General features: G+C 40.7%; 2 protein-coding genes across 2 annotated transcripts in view; both read left to right on the forward strand.

The window, feature by feature from the left end:
• The window catches only part of LOC148892348 (voltage-dependent calcium channel gamma-3 subunit-like), an 8,332-nt gene extending 2,201 nt beyond the window's left edge, over positions 1-6,131 (forward strand). The window contains exons 3-5 of the mRNA XM_089006185.1: positions 979-1,062; positions 1,490-1,630; positions 4,530-6,131. Coding sequence (XP_088862311.1) covers positions 979-1,062; positions 1,490-1,630; positions 4,530-5,074 — 770 coding nt within the window. The 3' untranslated portion in view covers positions 5,075-6,131. The remainder of the gene's footprint in view (positions 1-978; positions 1,063-1,489; positions 1,631-4,529) is intronic.
• A 441-nt stretch (positions 6,132-6,572) lies between these two features.
• LOC148892349 (vascular cell adhesion protein 1-like) lies at positions 6,573-16,896 on the forward strand. Its single transcript, XM_089006184.1, has 5 exons — positions 6,573-6,844; positions 9,029-9,298; positions 10,737-11,063; positions 13,044-13,292; positions 16,590-16,896. The coding sequence occupies exons 1-5, from the start codon at positions 6,769-6,771 to the stop codon at positions 16,763-16,765; spliced, it is 1,098 nt and encodes a 365-aa protein (XP_088862310.1). The 5' UTR covers positions 6,573-6,768; the 3' UTR covers positions 16,766-16,896.
• The last annotated feature ends 3,007 nt before the right edge of the window (positions 16,897-19,903 follow it).

Genomic DNA, 19,903 nt, shown 5'->3' on the forward strand with positions numbered 1-19,903 from the left:
AGGAATGAGTACATTAGAGGGACAACTCATATTAGAGGCTTTGGAGAGAAAGTCAGAGAGGCCAGACTGAGATGGTTTGGACATGTCCAGAGGAGAGAGAGTGACTATATCGGGAGAAGGATGCGAGAGGAAGACCGAAGAAGGGGTTTATGGATGTGGTCAAAGAGGACATGAAGGTAGCTGGTGTGAGAGAAGAGGATGCACAAAACCGGGATAGATGGAGGACATTGATTTGCTGTGGCGACCCCTGAGGGGAAAAGCCGAAAGGAATAGAAGAAGAGAAGTTGTTGTTTTTTGACAATGCCCAAGCTTCAAGGTGTAAAAAATGCACATGGGATGTAGTCCCAGTTTGAAATTGTCATGAAATATTTTTTGCCTACCAAATATCGAGAAAAGTGTACACACACAGTCATTTTTTGACATGACCTTTATTCACACAAATTGCAGCAACCCAGTGACTTTTATTTTGGTAACCACGATGACAGAGCCCACGTCATTAATTCTGGTCGATAGGTGCTGCGCATAGGGACTTAGTCGTCAATATATCATGTGATGCATGAGTGGGAGAGGGGGGAGGGGTAAACGGGGTGCGGGGGGTCAAAAGGCATCAGAAGCAAAGTTGGAGTTTCAAGGGTGCGCGTGATAAAACGAAACTAGGAGGTATGTATTAATATTGGCTCAGATTTTATCCAAAATTGTCTTGTGAGTTATTGTGAAAAATTATTACAACTAAAAAAAATGTTTTGAAAGCACCAAGCTTAGCGCAGAAAAAATGCAGGGACATCAATACCAAAGTGCATCAGATGACGCACATCCCATTAAGCATTGCACAAGTCAGGATGGGGGAGGGGGAGAGAGCAAGCAAAGTGGACTGGGTCAAAGGGAGTAAAAAAAAAATGAATCAATTTTAAATGATAAAAAAGACAGGGTTGGGTACCCCAACATTATAAAAAAAAAAAAAAATGCTTCCCCTTGCAGGAACATTCCGAGGAGTTTGCAAAGACATCGATCACTTTGCAGAGGATGCCGACTACGAGCAGGACGCCGCGGAATATTTGCTGCGTGAGTCGCCGTTGCACACGCATGACTACATGAGTAACAAAAGTCACTTCCCTGTTACAACACATTCAAGAGACATAAAAAAAAAGATTTTAGTGAAAAACAAAAACAAAATAGGAGGAAGGTGAGGAAAAAAAACAAGCCAAAGGCTTTGCTACACTTTGCTCCATTCACTTGTTGAAATGAAAAAATAAATACATCAATAAAATGAAGTACAGTAAAGTCTCATTATATCGATATTCTCGGGAGTCCGAAAAATATCGATATAACCGGGACTATCGATATATCCGACCCTGCGCGCATGTAATGTTCTCCTTGCGTGCATAGAAATAGTATCGTAATAAGCGGGACTATCGATATAACGAGACTTTACTGTATCTATTTTGGATTTGTCAACGTCAATCCTAATCAATGGAATTCTGGCTCTCAGGGGCGGTGCGAGCATCCAGCCTGTTCCCGATCCTCAGTGTGGGATTGCTTTTCCTTGGAGGTGTGTGCGTGGCGGCCAGCGAGTTCTACAAGTCACGTTACAACGTCATCCTGACGGCGGGCATTCTCTTTGTATCTGCAGGTGAGTGACGTGACGCATAGACATAAAAATGGCGACAAAGGTAGGGATATGATAGGATAGGATAGGATAGGATAAGATATAAGATTAGATAAGATGAGATGAGAGACGATAAAATACAAGAAAATACGATGAGATACCAGAATCAGAATCAGAATCATTTTTATTGCCAAGGATGTAGAACACACAAGGAATTTGTTTCCGGTCGAACACGCTGCACTAGTATCATCATCAAAAAAATTGCAGAGTTCAATTTGGGCTACTGTTCAAAGAGTTAATGGCTTGGGGGAAGAAGCTGTTTAAATGTCTGCTGGATTTGGTGCGCATTGATCGGTAGCGCCTGCCTGAAGGGAGTAGCTGGAAAAGGTGGTGGGCAGGGTGCGCAGGGTCCAGTATGATTTTCCACACCCTAGTTTGGATTCTTGCAGTGTGCAAGTCCTCGAGAGTGGGTAGGGCGGTACCAATGATTTTTTCCGCCGTCCGAACTGTCCGTTGAACGATAGGATAAGATAAGATTAGATGGGGTAAGGTAGGATAGGATAAGATAAGAAGGGATAATATACGATGAGAAGGGGATAAGATAAGGTAAGACAAGATAAGATGGTCAGTTATGTGCGGTGAGGTTCATGGCTGGTGAGGCACTGACGTCATCTCAGTCAGATTTACACACATATGAACTCCACAGAGTAGTTTATTCGCCATTTAATTGGCAACAGTTAACGTGTTTTGTTTAAAATGTCATGTCAGCATTCTTTATATACTATATACAAACTGTAGCATAGAAAAAAGAATAAAAAACATTCTTATCGTGTTACTTAATGGAGATCACTGCCAGTGAAGAAAGTCGTCCTTGATCAGTCCTGTTCCGACTGTATGTTTTCAGTCTTTTGTGCTGAGAATGACCGCTCCACTGATGCTGTAGTAGCTGGAAGAGTGAGCACGAGCAGGAGCAACTTTGTGGCTTCAGGAATAGTTTCAATGAGATCCTTCTTGGCCAAAAAGCTGAGAAGCTGTCCAGGAGATTTAAATCCATCCCTCACCATTTGTGAGCTATACATTCCGGTGTTGGTCTTCCTTTAATTATTATCTCCTGTTTCGATTGAAAGTCCAGTTTAGAGAATTCTTTCAATTTAGATATGTAATCTTCCATTCTGAAAACAAGGCCAAGCAACACGAAAAAATGACTGGATGGTTGCACTTAACTTGCTAACTGTTTACTGTAGCTTGCTGTCACTAATCCTATTATTCTGCAGCCGAGGAGTCGCAAGAAGAATCTGTAATCACCAGCGCCCTAGTCTTGCAACGGAAAATTTCGCAATTCACAGCAGCAAAATTATGAAAGGAAGAGGAACAGTAGTAGAAGTAGTAGTAGAAGAACAAAAAAAGGGAGATGCTGTAAAGGCAGCCATTGTCGCAGCGCCATCTTGACGGCGAGATTTGAGGACTCTATTTTATGTCTTTTTGCAGATAATTTTTCTTGGTGGTAGTGGGGGTACACCCTGAGCTGGTTGCAAGACAATCGCCATTCACACTAACATTAACTTGCCACACAATTTTTTGACAGTGTTTCACCTGGTGAAAGAGAGCAATCGCGCTATTAGTGGAGCAAACGCATCGGACAAACATCCACTTTCCACTGTGTCATATTTTACTCTGGAGCGCTGTCCTCTCTCGTCTCAACAGCTGATGTTTGTGTGGCGGTCTCATTTTTGTGCGTGTGTAAGACCCACCCCTCTGTCTTCTACCACAGATTTTAACCAATCACGGGCAGCTTTACGGCTCTGATAAGCGGCTTTATATACTGGACGAAACGCAGCTTGTGCGCCATCTTGTGCATTTTCTGGGCGCTACATCGGAGTTTAGATCTTCACCGGTTTCATTGCTTGCAGACGGCTCGAACTGATACTGAAGGACTTCTTTAATCGATTGCAAACATTTATGCTTTCCTCTTCAGAACTATTTGAATCATATTCATAACTGGATGAGTAGAAATCATCTTCTCCGAATCGTAACTCTCTGAAGTCATTGTTTTGATTCTGAAGCAAGGCAGTTTGTGAAGGAGTATCCTGGCGTGACGTCACGAACAAGGGGGCGGGATCGGCATCCTCCCCAGTTTCAAGCTCATTTGTGGGAGTTTTGGGAGACTTTAAGTCATTTTTATTGGTGTTTTGCATTTGAATAAAAATATCATACTGCGTGTTTTGGGCATTCTAGATGCTATAAAATGGTTTTCTGATGTCAGGAAACAAAAAATGCTGTCAGTTGTCCTTCAATCTTCGCTTATCACATCCTATCGTATCTTATCTAATCTTATTTTACCCTATTGTATCTTATCGTATCTTACCGTATTTTACCGGATCATATCTTATTTAATCTCATTTCATCTTATCTCATCTCATCTCATTTTATCATATCTCATCGTATTGTATCGTATCTTATTTTATCCTACTCTACCCCTTATCTTATCTTCCTGGAATGTGGAAGTGTACCCGGAGAAAACCCACACAGCCATGGGGAGAACATACAAACTCCGCACAGGAAGGCCTGAGCCCAGATTTGAGTTATTTTTCAATCCAACTGGACTCCCATATGCTCATATGCCCACTTTCAAAAAAGGAGTGTCTTATTCAGGGGTTGCGAGGGAAGGGAAAATTCTAAAAACTAGTTAGATTTTATATATACTTACTGTATATACAGTAAAGTCTCGTTATATCGATATGGGTTATATCGATAGTACTGCTTATTACGATACTATTTCTATGAACGCAAGGAGAAAATTTACATGCCGCAGGATCGGATATATCGATAGTCCGGTTATCGATATTTTTTCCGACTGCCGAGAATATCGTTATAACGAGACTTTACTGTACTTGTTCTTGTCTCCCTACATGTGACTCTTCAGGTTTGAGCAACATCATTGGCATCATTGTGTACATATCGGCCAACTCCGGAGACCCCAGCCAGAGCGACAACAAAAAGAGCTATTCGTACGGTTGGTCCTTCTACTTTGGCGCTCTGTCGTTCGTCCTGGCCGAAATGGTGGGCGTGCTAGCGGTGCACGTGTTCATCGAGAAGCACCGGCAACTACGTACCAACGGCCGACCCTCCTTGCTCAAACCGCCCGTCTCACGCGGCTCGTCCAACTACCGCAACCGCTACTACAACAACCGTCCCCAAAGGCACAGCGGCAGGAGCAACCACAGCGGCAACGCCGACTCGGCCCCCGAATCCCTGCGAGCGTCACTGGTCCGGGAAGCGTCGATCACATCAGAGGCCAAGATGGCCGCCTTACCGGGGTTGCCCCCTCCGGTCGCGTCCGAGTTTATGTTTTACGCCCCGAAGGACGCCGACGTCCTGTTGGACGGTGTACCGGCCGCGCATCAGGACGCCGACGACGGCTTATTGCCTGGAAACTGTGCAGCCAATAGGAGAACCACTCCGGTCTGATAAGAAACATTAAGAGCGGATCATCTTAACTCATTTACTGCCATTCCCAAATTTATTCGGGAATTGAAAAGCATGCCGTGGAGCGCCATTACCTAATTTGTTCGGGTTTTGGTTTTTCTTGCGGGTGGGGTGCATTTCATGCTTCGGTCAGACCTCTGATAATGTTTTTCCCTCTCACAAGGCAGCTGCATTTGCCTTTTGTACAGCCGCCCCCATTTCAAGCTCAACTCCATATCCGTATAACTTATATTTTCGTCTTATGAAAGAAGAGAATCTAATGTTTCTTAAACTGCATTGAATGTTTATGTAGTAGTGTTCCATCAAATGTCTAAATGTGCTGCTGCGCCATTAATGTTAAAAGTATCACTGCTTAACTCATTCGCTGCCATTCCCGAATTTATTAGGAAATTGAAAAGCATGACGTGGAGCGTGATTCCCGAATTTGTTCAGGTTTTGGATTTTTCATACGAGTAGGGGTGCCAATAAAGCGCTGATCAAACCTCTGGAAATGTATTTCCCTTCCACAAGGGGGCAGCATTTGTGTTTTGTACATGTTTGCGCTTTGTTACAGCTTCAGCTGTTGTTAAAGCGCTCTATAAATCAATATGTACGTATTGTATTTTGTACAGCCGCCCACATTTAAAGCTTAGATAACTCCAGACCCATATAACTTAGGAATTAGCTCTTTTTTCTGATGAAAGAAGAGAGTCTAAGGTTTCTTACATTGAATCTTGAATGTCTATGTAGTCTTAAAGTTCAATATTCTGTGGGTCCTGCAATTTGAGTGAAAATGACAAAAACCCTGGCACTGGAGTGGACATATTTTTGCACATTGTCTGGCAGTGAATGAGTTACTCTAATTTGTGATTCAGATGAATTTTTCGCCCTTCTAGTGTGTGGCTTTAATTTTTTTTGGGGGGGGTAACATTATTGTGCCTCGTACTCCTTTCACAAACACTTCAAATGACAATTTCATTTTGGTATCCTCACCACTGTGTCACATGGACATTTCATGCTTGGAAAATGTGTGTTTTCCTGTAAACCTGGGAGAGGTGAAAAGGTGGTGGGTGGGTAGGTGGAAAATGTGTGTTTTCCTGTAAACCTGGGAGAGGTGAAAAGGTGGTGGGTGGGTAGGGGGGGGGATACTCAGAAAGAATGTGATAAGGGAAGCTGCAGCACTCGCAGCCTGTGTAAAAGCACTTGAAATTCCAAAGTAAAAATAGGATTAGCATTGCGTATGGGATAAGGCTTGATATGTGTGCGTGTGTGTGTGTGTGTGTGTGTGTGTGTGTGTGTGTGTGTGTGTGTGTGTGCGCGTGTGTGTGTGTGTGCGTGTGTGTGTGTGTGTGCGTGCGTGCGTGCGTGTGTGTGTGTGTGTGTGTGTGTGCGTGTGCGTGTGTGTGTGTGTGTGTGTGTGTGTGTGTGTGTGGAGGGATTTCAATCCTTCTCTGTAACTGTGATTGTTGGGAACAAGCGGAATTTCCCCCCCAAAAAAACATTTTTCCGGAACATTGAGGCATTCTTTCAGCACTCCAACGTAATTTCCCCCGCCCCCCCCCGAATTGAGGGGTGTGGTGTTAATCAAGCCTCCTACTTTCACTTTTGACTTTCCTCATAAGCTTGATACTTTGAGCAAGACATTGCACTCTGTTCTCTTTCACTTATCCAGGCAACTCAGCAACGAATGAGAAATTATGTTTTCCTGTTGTGTGTTTTGGGCCGCTTTTTTGCTGTCGGGCTTTCTGAGCGACTTCGGTGTGTTCGGCTGCGGTAAGTGAAAGGTATTTTAGATTTCTTGGAGGTTAAGATGGACTTAGATGTTTTTTTTTTTTTTGAAACAATAGAGCGTAATGGAATTGTTTTGAATGGCATGATTTTGCTGATAATAAATGAAGATGTGTTATATTATATAATAAAAACACCACTTGGGAATTATCTAACATTAAATTTATTATTGTTATGTTCTGTGATTTAAAATGTCATCAAAACACATTTAAAGGACAACCGACGTCACTTTTTTTGTTTTGTAACTGACATCAGAAAAACGTTTTAGAGCATCTAAAATACCCAAAAACCGCAGTATGATATTTTTAGTCAAATGCAAAAATCCAATAAAAATGACTTAGTGTCCAAAATCTGCAAAGAAATTGAGCTGCGAATTGGGCATTTTCAGAAAGTCCCGCCCCCAGTTCGTGACGTCACGCCAAGACGTCTTGAATTGCTGGAGAATCAAAACAATGGCTTCAGATTGGGAGAAGATGCTTTCTTGTTACACATCCAGTTATGAATATGATTCAAGTAGTTCTGAAGAGGAAAGCATACATGTTTGCAATCGATTAAAGAATTTATTCTGTGTCATTTTGAGGCAAACGGGCGGGGGGAATGTCTCACCCAAAAAGAGGCAAGAAAATGGCCACCCAGCTGTGAGGAATGAATCAGCCCGTTTCCACAGGCTGATAAATTCTTCCATGGAGCTTGGCCTCCCTCTGCTGGCGGCTTTTGGATGTAAAATAAGGTTTTCAAAAAAAACAGTACAGCAAAATACATTGACGTGATACAAAATACATTGACGTGAAGGACCGCTACAATGCGTGTTTTTTACGGTGAACGGCGGTCCTTTTCTGACGTCACGTGAGGACTCGTCACCAACTCAAAAACAACACTTTCTGAATGTTCAGCGCGAGTCTTAAAACGTAAAATATAGCAAAATGCGGTGGAATCTTATTAAAATACGCCCAGTAGAAGTCATTTGAAGCCATTTTACAAATTATGGACACAACTTGTCCGGAGACGTCGGTTGTCCTTTAAAATGTATCGCAGGGAATGTTTTGAATATTTTTTAAATCATTCAAAAAGGATGTCAAACAACTACACATGAACTATGACATTGTGGCAAACGCGTGGAAAAGAGGAAGTGGGATGACAGATACCAAACTGCATGATTTTCACAAAGGATGTTCAAAGGTTAACTGCTTTCATTCTCAAACAGGAACAATAGTAATTGCTGAGCTCATACTCTACTTTTGACAACACAAAGCTGGAGTGTCTCACAACTAGGGAAGAAAGGAATCTGTCTTGCGGGTGTAAGAAGATCAAGTTAGCCGTAGTTAAAGTTTAAAATAGCTTTAAAAATAGACTATATACTGCATAAAACAGTAATTATATTCATAACTGGATGAGTAACAAGAAAGCATCTTCTCCGAATTTGAAGCCATTGTTTTGATTCTCGAGCAGGGCAAGACGTCTTGGCGTGACGTCATGAACTGGGGGCGGGACTTTCTAAAACTGTCCATTTCCGGTTTCACTTTGAAGTCGTTTTTGTACACTTTAAGTCATTTTTCTCAGTGTTTTTCATTTTACTAAAAATATCAGCCTGCTGTATTTTAGATGCGATAAAACGTTTTTCTGATGTCAGTTAGGAAACAAAAAAATGGTGTCGGTTGTCCTTTAAAGGGCAATATGCAGCAAGTATTTGTCCTATTTTCTAGCAGACTAAAGGCGAGCATTAATTGTGACTCAGCAACAATTTCGTCGACTATTTTACAGTAGACAGTCGACATTTTTATTTTGATATGCTTAGAATATCACCCCCCCACCCCATCCCCTTTCAAATTGCTGCAAATTTCCCCATCGTGGGACGAATAAAGGTTTTCTGATTCTGATGAGAAAAAAGTTGGCCAACATCGCTTATATATATATATATATATATATATATATATATATATATATATATATATATATATACAGTAAAGTCTCGTTATATCGATATTCAAGGGAGTCCGAAAAAATATCGATATAACCGGGACTATCGATATATCCTGTTTGCATGTATTTTCTCCGTGCGTGCATAGAAATAGTATCGATATAACCGGGACTATCGATATATCCGATATCGATATAACGAGACTTTATATATATATATAAAATTCACTATAAATCCCCTTTGCTTTCCAGATGACAACTGCACAGACAAGCCTGTATTCAATCCGCCAAAACTGGCGGTCATGTATGGCGCGTCGGCGTCAGCCAACTGCTCCGTTTGCCAACACGCTTGCCATAATAAGTTGTTTGGTTTGGAAAAATCCATTGGTAAAGTGCAAAGAGAAGGGACCACCATTTTGTGGACGGTGGACAAAATGAATGCGTACCCTTCGTCCATCACGTGCTACTACAAGAACGGTAACAGATCCCACTGCTGTAGCACCCTGCCCATCACCGTCTATCGTAAGATCTTCCTATCTTATTTCCCTTTATTGCTTTCCCTTCTTTTAAGCCATTTTTGGAGCGATCATATATGCCTGTTGGGATTTAAAAATATTTGCCACAACCACTGGGAAGTGTCAATGTGCTCTTTTTTATTGTATATTCTTTTCTAATTTCTAAATAGTCTAAACTATTTGGAAAAAAAACACAACACGAAGATATTTTGCTCAAATGGAGATCATCTTATCAACATAAAAATATCACCCTAACAGTAAAATACGGCGCAGGAAAGTTTGGCCTGCTTTGCTTCATTAGGGCCAGGACAGCTTTGAATGTTTGGAATTAAGAAAAAAAGAGCAAGTTCCACCAAAACAAAATCTGCCTTTTGGAGTGGGTATCATTTAAAATTTGGTTATTATGCCATTGTTGAACTCCACAGTTCATGCATTCTAATTCATATACAGTACAGTGATACCTCAGCTCACAAACTTAATCGGTTCCCTGAAAGTGTGTGTAAGGCAAAAAGTTTGTCTGCCGAACATTTATTTCCCATAAGAAACAATTAAAAATGAAAATAATCTGTTCCCAGGTCCCCATAAAACAATTTTCTACCAAATAAACCTTAAAACTACACAAAATATACCTTATTTTATGTATAATAAATGTGCTATTGTATTGTAATTAAAGAAATAAACTGTACTGTATAATAGTCGTTTTATTTACCTTTGTGATGGTCGTTGATGTAGTTGCCTCTTGATGATATCCGAGTGAAGTTGCTGTGGTTTCTGGGTGATAATACTCTCACTCACATTGTCCCCTGCTAGCTGCTTTTCATTAATCCAAATCAACAGAAGTTTTTCAACCTCTTCTATTGCCTGAGACCGTTGCTTTGACAACACAGAAACACCCTTAGCCACACGTAGAAATGGTCGATTTAGCATACTGGTACTGGGACGCTAAGTCACGCAAACGCACACCTCGTTCGTGTTTCTCGATGATTTCCTTCTGCTTGACCGTAATTTTTTTTTGTGTCCTCTTCGGCTTAACACTAGACTGTGGTGGGGTCTTTTTCGCTCCCAAAAAAGTAAAAGTATCCACTTCATAACAAACCAGGTCTGCACTCAAAGAAAGGAGGTGACGAAAACTAGTCCGCAAGCTGTTCAACAGTGTGGATTGGTTCGTCCGCCGAAAACTAGTTTGTCTGCCAAGATTGTATTCTCGCGAATTTAATGTTCGTAAGGCGCAAAGTTTGTGAAATAAAGGGCTCGTAAATTGAGGTATGACTGTATATATAGAATAGCAAATTATTTCAGAGCAGACAGTAACTTTATATACTTTTTCCGAAGTAACTTTCCCAACACTATTTTATCCCCATGCATCATCAATAATCACAAAGGGAAGTGTTCAAAACGGGAATGTTTTGTGTATTTTACCCCCTCTTCACCTTTTGTCCTCGCAGAGCCTCCCACAAAGGTCGAGCTGGGATTTGTTGATTACGCCGGGCCGAGGATGGAGGGTCAACAGTTCAAGCTGTTCTGCCGCGTACAAAAAGTTGCTCCTCTCAAAAACCTCATCTTGACCCTCTACCAAGGAGAAAAAGTAGTCCTCCGGTACCTTCATAAGAACAACACAGAGAAGAAGCCCGATGACAGTTCGTTCATCCACGTCATAAATGCTACCAAAGAAAATGATGGCGCCCAATATACGTGTCACGCCCAGCTGGACATGAGACCTGATAGTATGCTGTACAGTGCTCGGTCTGATCATGTCATCAGCAATATTTACTGTAAGTTGATATATACTGTCTGTAGCTAGATAGCTAGATGGCTATTTAGCTAGCTATGTAGCAAAATTTACCAAAACAAAATCTGCCTTTTGGAGTGAGTATCATTTAAAACTAGCTAGATAGCTAGCAAGCTATTATATATCTGCCTTATGGAGTTATCTAGCTGATAGTTATATATTTACTTGTTTTTTTACACATCCATCAAGGTTTTTTTTATATTTTTTTTAGTTTGGGAAAATCTGTTACTTTAATCAGATCCACTTCATATTTGTAAAACAATTACATGAAGTCAGTATTGGGACTTGACGGAATCTGAACTTGGTGTGGCCCCTTTTATAATAATAATAATAATAATAATAATAATAATAATAATAATAATAATAATAATAATAATAATAATAATAATAATACATTTAATTTCTAAGTGACTTTCAAAACTCTGACACTTTACAGTCACGTTCACATGCCAGCGTTCACTTTACCCGGAAGTAACACACAGCTTTACAACTGTAAGACTTTATTAAACTAACGAAACAACCATGTTGCATATATATATACATATACAGTAAAGTCTCGTTATATCGATATCGGATATATCGATAGTCCCGGTTATATCGATACTATTTCTATGCACGCACAGAGAAAATTACATGCAAACAGGGTCGGATATATCGATAGTCCTGGTTATATCGATATTTTTTCGGACTCCCTTGAATATCGATATAACGAGACTTTACTGTACATTATTCAGAGACATAGACAGGCTTCTTACAGTAAAAATAAGTAAATAAATGAAATCAAATATTTCCACCATAATAGCAGAAAATTTTCATGCATTTTAATGTAAGCCTTGGTGTGCGCAAACCATTGGGTATTTTGGATTACCAGTGTCTGGGGCGTGCAACTTTTACGTCGGGCATACAACTTACAAAAATTCTCCGCCCGGGTGGCCGACAACTTCTTCAAGAAAAAAAAGGTTGATTTATTCAATAAAGCAAACGTTTGAATGAAGATTTCGAAATCGGAATACATTATTCCGATTTCGAAATCTTCGTTCGGTTAGGAAATTTCGGAATTTCGGTTCATTTGGTTATTTGCATACTCGGCACGGCAGCCAATCAGAAGCCTGCTTTGTGCTTCCGGACTTTCACGAGTGTTATAAGGTCGTGCATTTGCATTTCATTTTCCAAAGAAGATGCACAAAAACCTCAGTCCCAGAAGAAAGATTTAAAAGGAGCTAACAACATTTATGCGCTATAAAACATATACGTACATTACCCAGTGACTGTAAAGTGTCTTGTAAAGTTTTGAAAGGAGCTTAGAAAGAGGAGTTCATGTGGCTTGTAGCAGACAATGCAACGCAAACATTGCATTGTGCAACATGACGAACAGTGTCTGGACAAACGACAACTGGAGCAAAATCATCAGCAAGGGATATTTACCATAAATTAAGCAAGGTAGCATTTGTGCTAGGTCCATCCTGAATAAAAAAAATCCTTAATACTTTGCAACAATGTTTGTTTTTTTTCGATTAGTCGTCTTATTGTGTTTCAAGTTGTGAAAAATGGGACAGGCAAGTTTTTGGCCTGGCAGGCAACTTTCCAGAGTTGTCCGCCCTGGTGTGTCCTAACTTTTTGTCATGAGTTTCAGACATTACAGATCATTTTTACTACTTAGGCCTACTTTCTTATCCTCACACTAAGATAAAATATTTTTGATTTTTATTGACATACAATACATTAATTTTAAGATTTTTCCCCCCACCATTTGGTGAGATTAATCATGAATCTAGTATTTTTTTAATAGCCTTGAACCGGTGTCATAACATCAATATAAGAAAATCCTCATAAGTCACAGATCTTTGCCATTTTTGCCAAGAACAAGTTCACTTACTTGTATTTATTTATTTGCTTATTAATTAATTCATTCATCCATCCATTGATTCATTCATTTATTTCTATCCCATCCATCGACACACAGATGCACCTGACTTCAACGGCCCTGTTTGGAGACAGATCAGCCTGACAGTGGGAGATCCCCTTCGCCTCAACTGCTCCGTCATGGGCAACCCGAGACCCTCTGTGACGTGGACCCTCCCGCCGGGTGCCACCTTTGAAGGCGAGGTCTTCTCAGTGGATTCTGTCACCACAGAACATCGAGGACTATACATCTGTTCTATGAGCAACAAAATGGGAAAGACCACGGTTGAGTTTGACGTGGACGTACAGGGTGAGTTGATGACTTACTTGCACAAAGTTACTTGCATAATGGTTGGTTTGCTGATTCCACCCCAAAATACCCAAGTACAACTGTAAACTAGGGTTTGATTCATGGAGAACAATGATCAACTTAAAAAATACAGTTAGCAGACCCAAGGTTTAATGTTCAGTGTGACCTAAACAGTCCTGGATATAATTAAGTGTTTCCCAAAAGTCAATTACATATTCTTAAAAGTACTAAAACTTCCTCTAATTACACCTAAATACTTTCCAACAAGTTACCTAGATCCTCTTTAAGAAACCAAATACTCATTGTTAAATCTACTGTCAAAAAACAACTAAAATACTCCCTAAAAGTTACCCAAATACTTTAAAATCTATTATAATACCCCATTTACCAAAATCTTCTTAAAAATCGAATAAATACTGCCGATAGTTACTGTAATCCTCCTGCGGCGGTTAGCGTGTTGAATTCACAGTGCTGAGGTTGTGGATTCAATTCCAGCTCCTTGTGTGGAGTTTGAATGTTCTCCCCGGGCCTGCGTGGGTTTTCTCAGGGTACTCCCGTTCCCCACCACTCTGATTGAGGGTAATTGAAAACTATAAAGTGTCCTAACGCCTGAGTGTGAGTGCAGATGGTTGTTTGTCTCTGTGTAGACTGCAATTGGCTGGCAACCATTGCAGGGGCGGGGGACACCCTGAACAACTGCCCAAAGACAGTTTGGATATTGCATGCTCCTTAACCCATTCAGTGCCATTCCCAAATTTATTCGGTAATTGAAAAGCATGGCATGGAGCGGCATTCCCAAATGGCTTTGGTTTTTCTTGCAAGAGGTGCCAATCAAGCGCTGGTCAGACATCTGGCAATGTTTTCCCTCCCACGGAGGGGCAGCATTTGCCATTTGTCCATGTTAGCGCTTTGTTCCAGCTTCAGCTGGTGTTAAAGCGCTATATAAATCAATAGATATGTATTGTATTGTATTGTATTTTATACAGCCACCTCCATTTCAAGCTCAGATAACGCCAGACTCAGATAACTTTGGAATTACTCTTTTTTTACGAAAGTGGAGAGTCTAATGTTTCTTACGCTGAATTGAATGTTTATGTAGTCCTAAAACTCAATATTCCGTGGGTCCTGAAATTTGAGTGACAATAACAAAAACCCTGGCACTGGACTGGACACATTTTTGCACATTGCCTGGCAGTGAATGAGTTAAAGTTATATATAAATATTCTTATACCACCAAAGTATTTATTTTTCAGTACAAACCAAAACAGGTAAAAACAGGTTACCATAGAAGCCTTAAAGGACAACCGACGTCTCCGGACAAGTTGTGTCCATAATTTGAAAAAATGGCTTCAAATAACTTCTACTGAGCGTATTTTACAAAGATTCCACCGCATATAGCTATATTTTACGTTTTAAGACTCACACTGAATATTCAGGAAGTCTTGTTTTTGAGTTGGTGACGGGTCCGTACATGTCACTGAAGGAACGCCCCTGACAGAAAAAAAAGACACATTGTAGCAGTCCTTCCATCACGTCAATGTATTTTTCTGTACTTGTTTGGTCTGAAAACCTCGTATTGCACCAAAAAGCCACCAGAAGAGGGCGACCAAGCTCCATGGAAGGAATTTACCAGCCTGTGGAAATGAGCTGATTAATTCCTCACAAGAGCTTGGTTGCCATTTTCTGCCTCTTTTTTGGTGATACATTTCCCCCCAATGTTGCCTCATAATGGCATGGAATAAATTCTTTAATCGATTGCAAACATGTATGCTTTCCTCTTCAGAACTATTTGAATCATATTCATAACTGGATGTGTTACAAGAAAGCATCTTCTCCCAATCTGAAGCCATTGTTTTGATTCACTAGCAATGCAAGACGTCTTGGCGTGATGTCACGAACTAGGGGCGGGACTTTGTGAAAATGATTTTGGACACTTTAAGTCATTTTTATTGGTGTTTTGCATTTGACTAAAAATATCATACTGCGTGTTTTGGGTATTTTAGATGCTATAAAACGTTTTTCTGTTGTCAGTTAAGAAACAAAAAAGTGACGTCGGTTGTCCTTTAAACATACTTATATAAGCCTTATACATACATTCCGTACAAAATATAGCACTGAAGCAACTTATGAACGAATTCACCTTCCAAACGACCGTTCGGAACCTGTCTCATTCGCAAGTTGAGGGGTGTCTATATTGCCTAATACTGTATATATAAAACACTGTCCCCCCATAAAAGAGTTCATTTCATCCATCAATGCATCCATATTCATATTTTGATTTTCCTTCTCCTCATGTTTCGATGAGAAGGTTTCTTCAGCCGTCATCCGTCCTTTTTTTTTGAAGGTGTCGGACGTTTTGCCTCCTATCCAAGAGGCTTCGTCAGCGAACTAAAGTCTTACTGGTCGTATCGGCCCTATTTATATATCCCTAATGTCCGGACATGGCAACGGCGGACACAGCTATGATAGGTCCCTACTCTCAGGTTGGGGGGAGCAGAGGACCACTCCCTGTGGCCCCACTGATTGTTCCTACATTCCTGACTAACGACTGGCCCATTTCCCCCACTCCCACCGGTATCATCTCATCAGCATTACGAATGTTGCCTAACCTGTTTTGCCTAAGCAGGCTATTGTATGAACGATCCAAATTGAACCTCACCCCACCAGACCGGTTTCTTTTACCCCCCTTTCAAACCATCTCTGTTCTTTCGCTAAGATTTTAACCTCATTGTCGTCAAATGAGTGGTTGCTAGCTTTTAGGTGCAAATGTACTGCCGATTGAGGCCCATTTGTATTATCCCCGCGATGTTGATAAAGTCTTTTTTTGAGAATTTGTTGAGTCTCCCCAATACTGCTCTTTACAATTTTCATTCTTACAATGTATGGAATAAACTACATTACTTTGTTTTTCATTTGGTAGCCTATTTTTTGGATGCACTAATTTTTGCCTTAACGTGTTTATCGGTTTGAAATAAGTCGGAATTTTGTGTTGCCAAAGGTCTCTGTAATTTTTCAGAAACTCCTGCAATGTAAGGTACTGCGACTCCTCTCCTTTTTGTATTTTGAGAATTTTTGGTTTCATTCCCTATTCTTTCTTTCTGACATTTGTTGAATGACCACTGAGGGTACCCACAGTTAGTGAGTCTTCTTCTTCTTCTTTTCCTTTCGGCTTTTCCCTTCAGGGGTCGCCACAGCAAATCAATGTCCTCCATCTATCCCACAGTTAGTGAGTGCTCTCCTGATATGTTTTGACTCCTGATGTTGACTTTGTCCTCCTTTTGTTGTCTCTCTTTGCAGTCAACTACCTGAATATTATTTTCGCGGTGGTGGCAGCTGCGGTCGCTCTTGGCGTCCTCGTCATCATGGCGGTGTGCATCCATTACTATAGAGTGAGCAGGACTGGTAAATACAGCCTAAAGGACGTGTTGCGTTTTCGTACCCCGCACGTGGCCCTCCCAGCTGGAGAGTTGTAAAGGGCGAGGTATGGAGCGAGCACAAACATGCTGCTGTTTCTCCAAACGCTTAATTAAGTCCGATTAATGAAGTCCATGGACGGCACCAAGCTCCCAACGAGAACATGAGAACCATGTTTGAATTGTTGTTGTTGAAACAAATGGGGATTGCGTGAGTGGTATCGATTGCTGCTGCTGGTTGGTACATTTATTTGAATGTGGTTTCCTGGTTACAGATATATTTTTTTTACATTTTGTTCATACACTGGTGCCTTGAAAAAAGAATAACCTGACGCGCCATCTCCAGGGTTCCTATTTAAGACAGCCACATTGCTTGATGTTCGTACAGGCCGCTTAGCATGATGCTGACAAGCAATGTAAAATCCCATAGACTGCACCTTCAGTCGCATCCATGTTGCTATGTTTCTACCCTTGAACGGGGGATTCAAACAGCTGTAGTCAGGCATTACAACAATAACGATTGGCATAGATTCTTTATCCTCTGACGGCTCGTATATATTTTGTGGGTCTTCTCATAGACAAGACTACCAAATAACTTTTTATTTTGAGGGGGTAAGAATATAGGGAAAAAAAGTATGAGGGTCTCATGGCCATGACCTAAAAAAGCTACAAGCTACAGTCACTTCTTCTTATTTTCAAAGTGAAGAGGAAACGTCATACGTTATGGTCAAACATTTCGGGTGAAATGAGCGCCATTTCTTTGAAGTGTGGCACTGACCAAAAAAAAAAAAAGAGGAAGCTGAACTAGTCCCAAAGGTAATAAAGTATCTGCAGGAATTCCTTTTGCCTTCCTGTTTATCGCAACGGTAACACCTCCCAGGAAGCGTTTTGGCACCTCACAGTGGCTCATTCGAGTCAGGGATATCTAACAGTACTTCCATTTTTTTGCGATAAGAAAGTTCTCCCTTGAACAATAAAACGTAGATGAAATTTTAAGACTTGATCGCCGGAAGGAAGTGAACTGAAAACCTTTGTTCAGCAAGGCTTGCTGTTTCCAAATTTTTGCTGTCTTCACGGCATGCTAAAACGCAACGATACTACTATGATGGCATGTCAGCATAAAAAAACTTTCTTTTTTAATACATGACATCATTATAGTGGCGGATATGTTCTCATTGTGATTACAAGGTTATAAAGAACGGGACATCCTGCCTGCCCTTTAGAGTTGTTGTTTTTTTTGTATCCTGAGATGAAATCAGTGCACGTATAAATCACTCTAAGTACTGTGAAAATGGCACCTGATGTGGACACTGTTGTTGCAAGATTTTTTTAAAACATCTATGTAAATACGTGTAATTTCAATGAATAAAAAATATCTGTTGAAATATGTTAATTTGAAACTACTGTTACTGCATAGCCGAAATTAAAAAGAATGATGACACGGTATAAAGTGTATAAGGTTATTACCTGTACAGAAATTAACTCATTCACTGCCAGACGTTGTGCAAAAAATATGTTCACTCCTGTGCCAGGGTTTTTGTCATTTTCACTCAATTTGCAGAATATTGAGTTTTAGGACTACATAAACGTCCAATGCAGCATAAGAAACCTTAGACTATCTTCTTTCAGCAGAAAAAAATAGTTAATTCCTAAGTTATATGGGCCTGGAGTTATCCGAGCTTGAAATGGGGGTGGTTGTACAAAATACAATAAAATACAGTACTGTATTGATTTATATAGCGCTAACATGGACAAAAGGCAAATGCTGCCCAGACCTCTGGCAAACGCCAGAGGTCTGACCAGTGCTTTATCGGCACCCCTCGCAAGAAAAACCAAAACCTGAATGAATTCGGGAATCATGTTTTTTTTTATTCCCGTACATTCGGGAATGGCAGTGAATGAGTTAATGGATTCATAGTTTTGAAGTCAACCAATTATAATTTCTCAAAAACTGCTCACGTAGCGGCTACACTTTAACAACATTTTTACAAAATCTCAACTTGATTTATTACGGATTTATTATCGGTACCATGCAAGTTAACACAAATGATTTTCTTACAATCGGGCCATATAAGATAATGTGTTGAACCAGGTCTGGTCCCCAGGCCTTGAATTTAACACCCACGCTCTAGTGCAGGGGTCGGGAACCTATGGCTTGCGAACCATATATGGCTCTTTGATGATTGCATATGGCTCGCCGACAAAACTAAATACATATTCTTGCTTTTTCGCTGTTCATTTCCTGTTGGGGCTGCAGTTGGCGGAAAGCGCAATTTTGATTGGATGATATTGACCTAGGTTGGCGGAAAGCACAATTTTGATTGGATGTTACTGGCCGTCATGTTGAAACAGGTAAACGGCCCTTTAAATATGCCCGACTAGTAAAAAAAATGACGATTACACTACAGCGTGAAAGCACCGGAGGATTTGCCTTTGTGGAGAGAAAAGGTTCTGATTCTAATTTGCAATGAAACAACACCATCGATGAAACAATCGAATATCAGTGGCATTTTAACCAGCCCCATGCTCACGGAAAACCATTCATGTTAACGGTGAGTGCTATCACAAAGTTATTTTAAAGAATACATTCTGACATTTTGTTGAAAAGTGGCCACGTGCGCGTGCGTGTATGCTTACGTGTGCGTGTGTTTTGGAGCGTGTGCGTGTGTGAATGGCTCTCACTGAAAAACATTTCTAAATATTTTACTTTTATGGCTCTCTTTGTCAAAAAGGTTCCCGACCCCTGCTCTAGTGCATCATATTCAAAGGGAATTGAATGAGCCACTTTGACTGATTGTGCAGTCCTCCCTCTTGCAGATTTGCTATCTCGCAGTCATCTGCGAAATGACGGATATTGAGTTTAACCCGTTTCCAGGAATATTTACGCCGATCACTGAAATAGTCAGCATTTTAAGCACACATCAATAAAGTGAAATCCGATTAGCGAGCTAAAGACGCAGGTATCAGATAACAAAACAGCAGGGCTCACTAGCGATAGCGAAGCCAAAGCTAAAAATAGGATTAGTTGTAAACAGCTTGTTGTTCGCTAAGAGGATCAGAGAGGCATTTAACCTGTCTTTAGCGTAGTTTCAAGTCAGCAAGTTGCTTCGAGCGTTGCCGCTGAACACATTTGGAGAGTAGGATGAGCGGGAATATCGACTACAGCGCCTGGGATCACATCGACATTTCGGATGATGA

Source organism: Hippocampus bargibanti, linkage group LG10, assembly GCF_051943395.1.
Source record: "Hippocampus bargibanti isolate YZ-2025 linkage group LG10, ASM5194339v1, whole genome shotgun sequence".
In the NCBI taxonomy this organism is placed as follows: Eukaryota; Metazoa; Chordata; class Actinopteri; order Syngnathiformes; family Syngnathidae; genus Hippocampus; species Hippocampus bargibanti.

Excerpts from the sequence above, each read along its gene's own strand:
- LOC148892349 (XM_089006184.1), top strand. The coding sequence starts at position 6,769 with ATGTTTTCCTGTTGTGTGTTTTGGGCCGCTTTTTTGCTGTCGGGCTTT. Across the intron at positions 9,299-10,736 it reads CCTGCCCATCACCGTCTATC|AGCCTCCCACAAAGGTCGAG; the intron begins GTAAGATCTTCC and ends TTGTCCTCGCAG. Across the intron at positions 13,293-16,589 it reads GTTTGACGTGGACGTACAGG|TCAACTACCTGAATATTATT; the intron begins GTGAGTTGATGA and ends CTCTCTTTGCAG.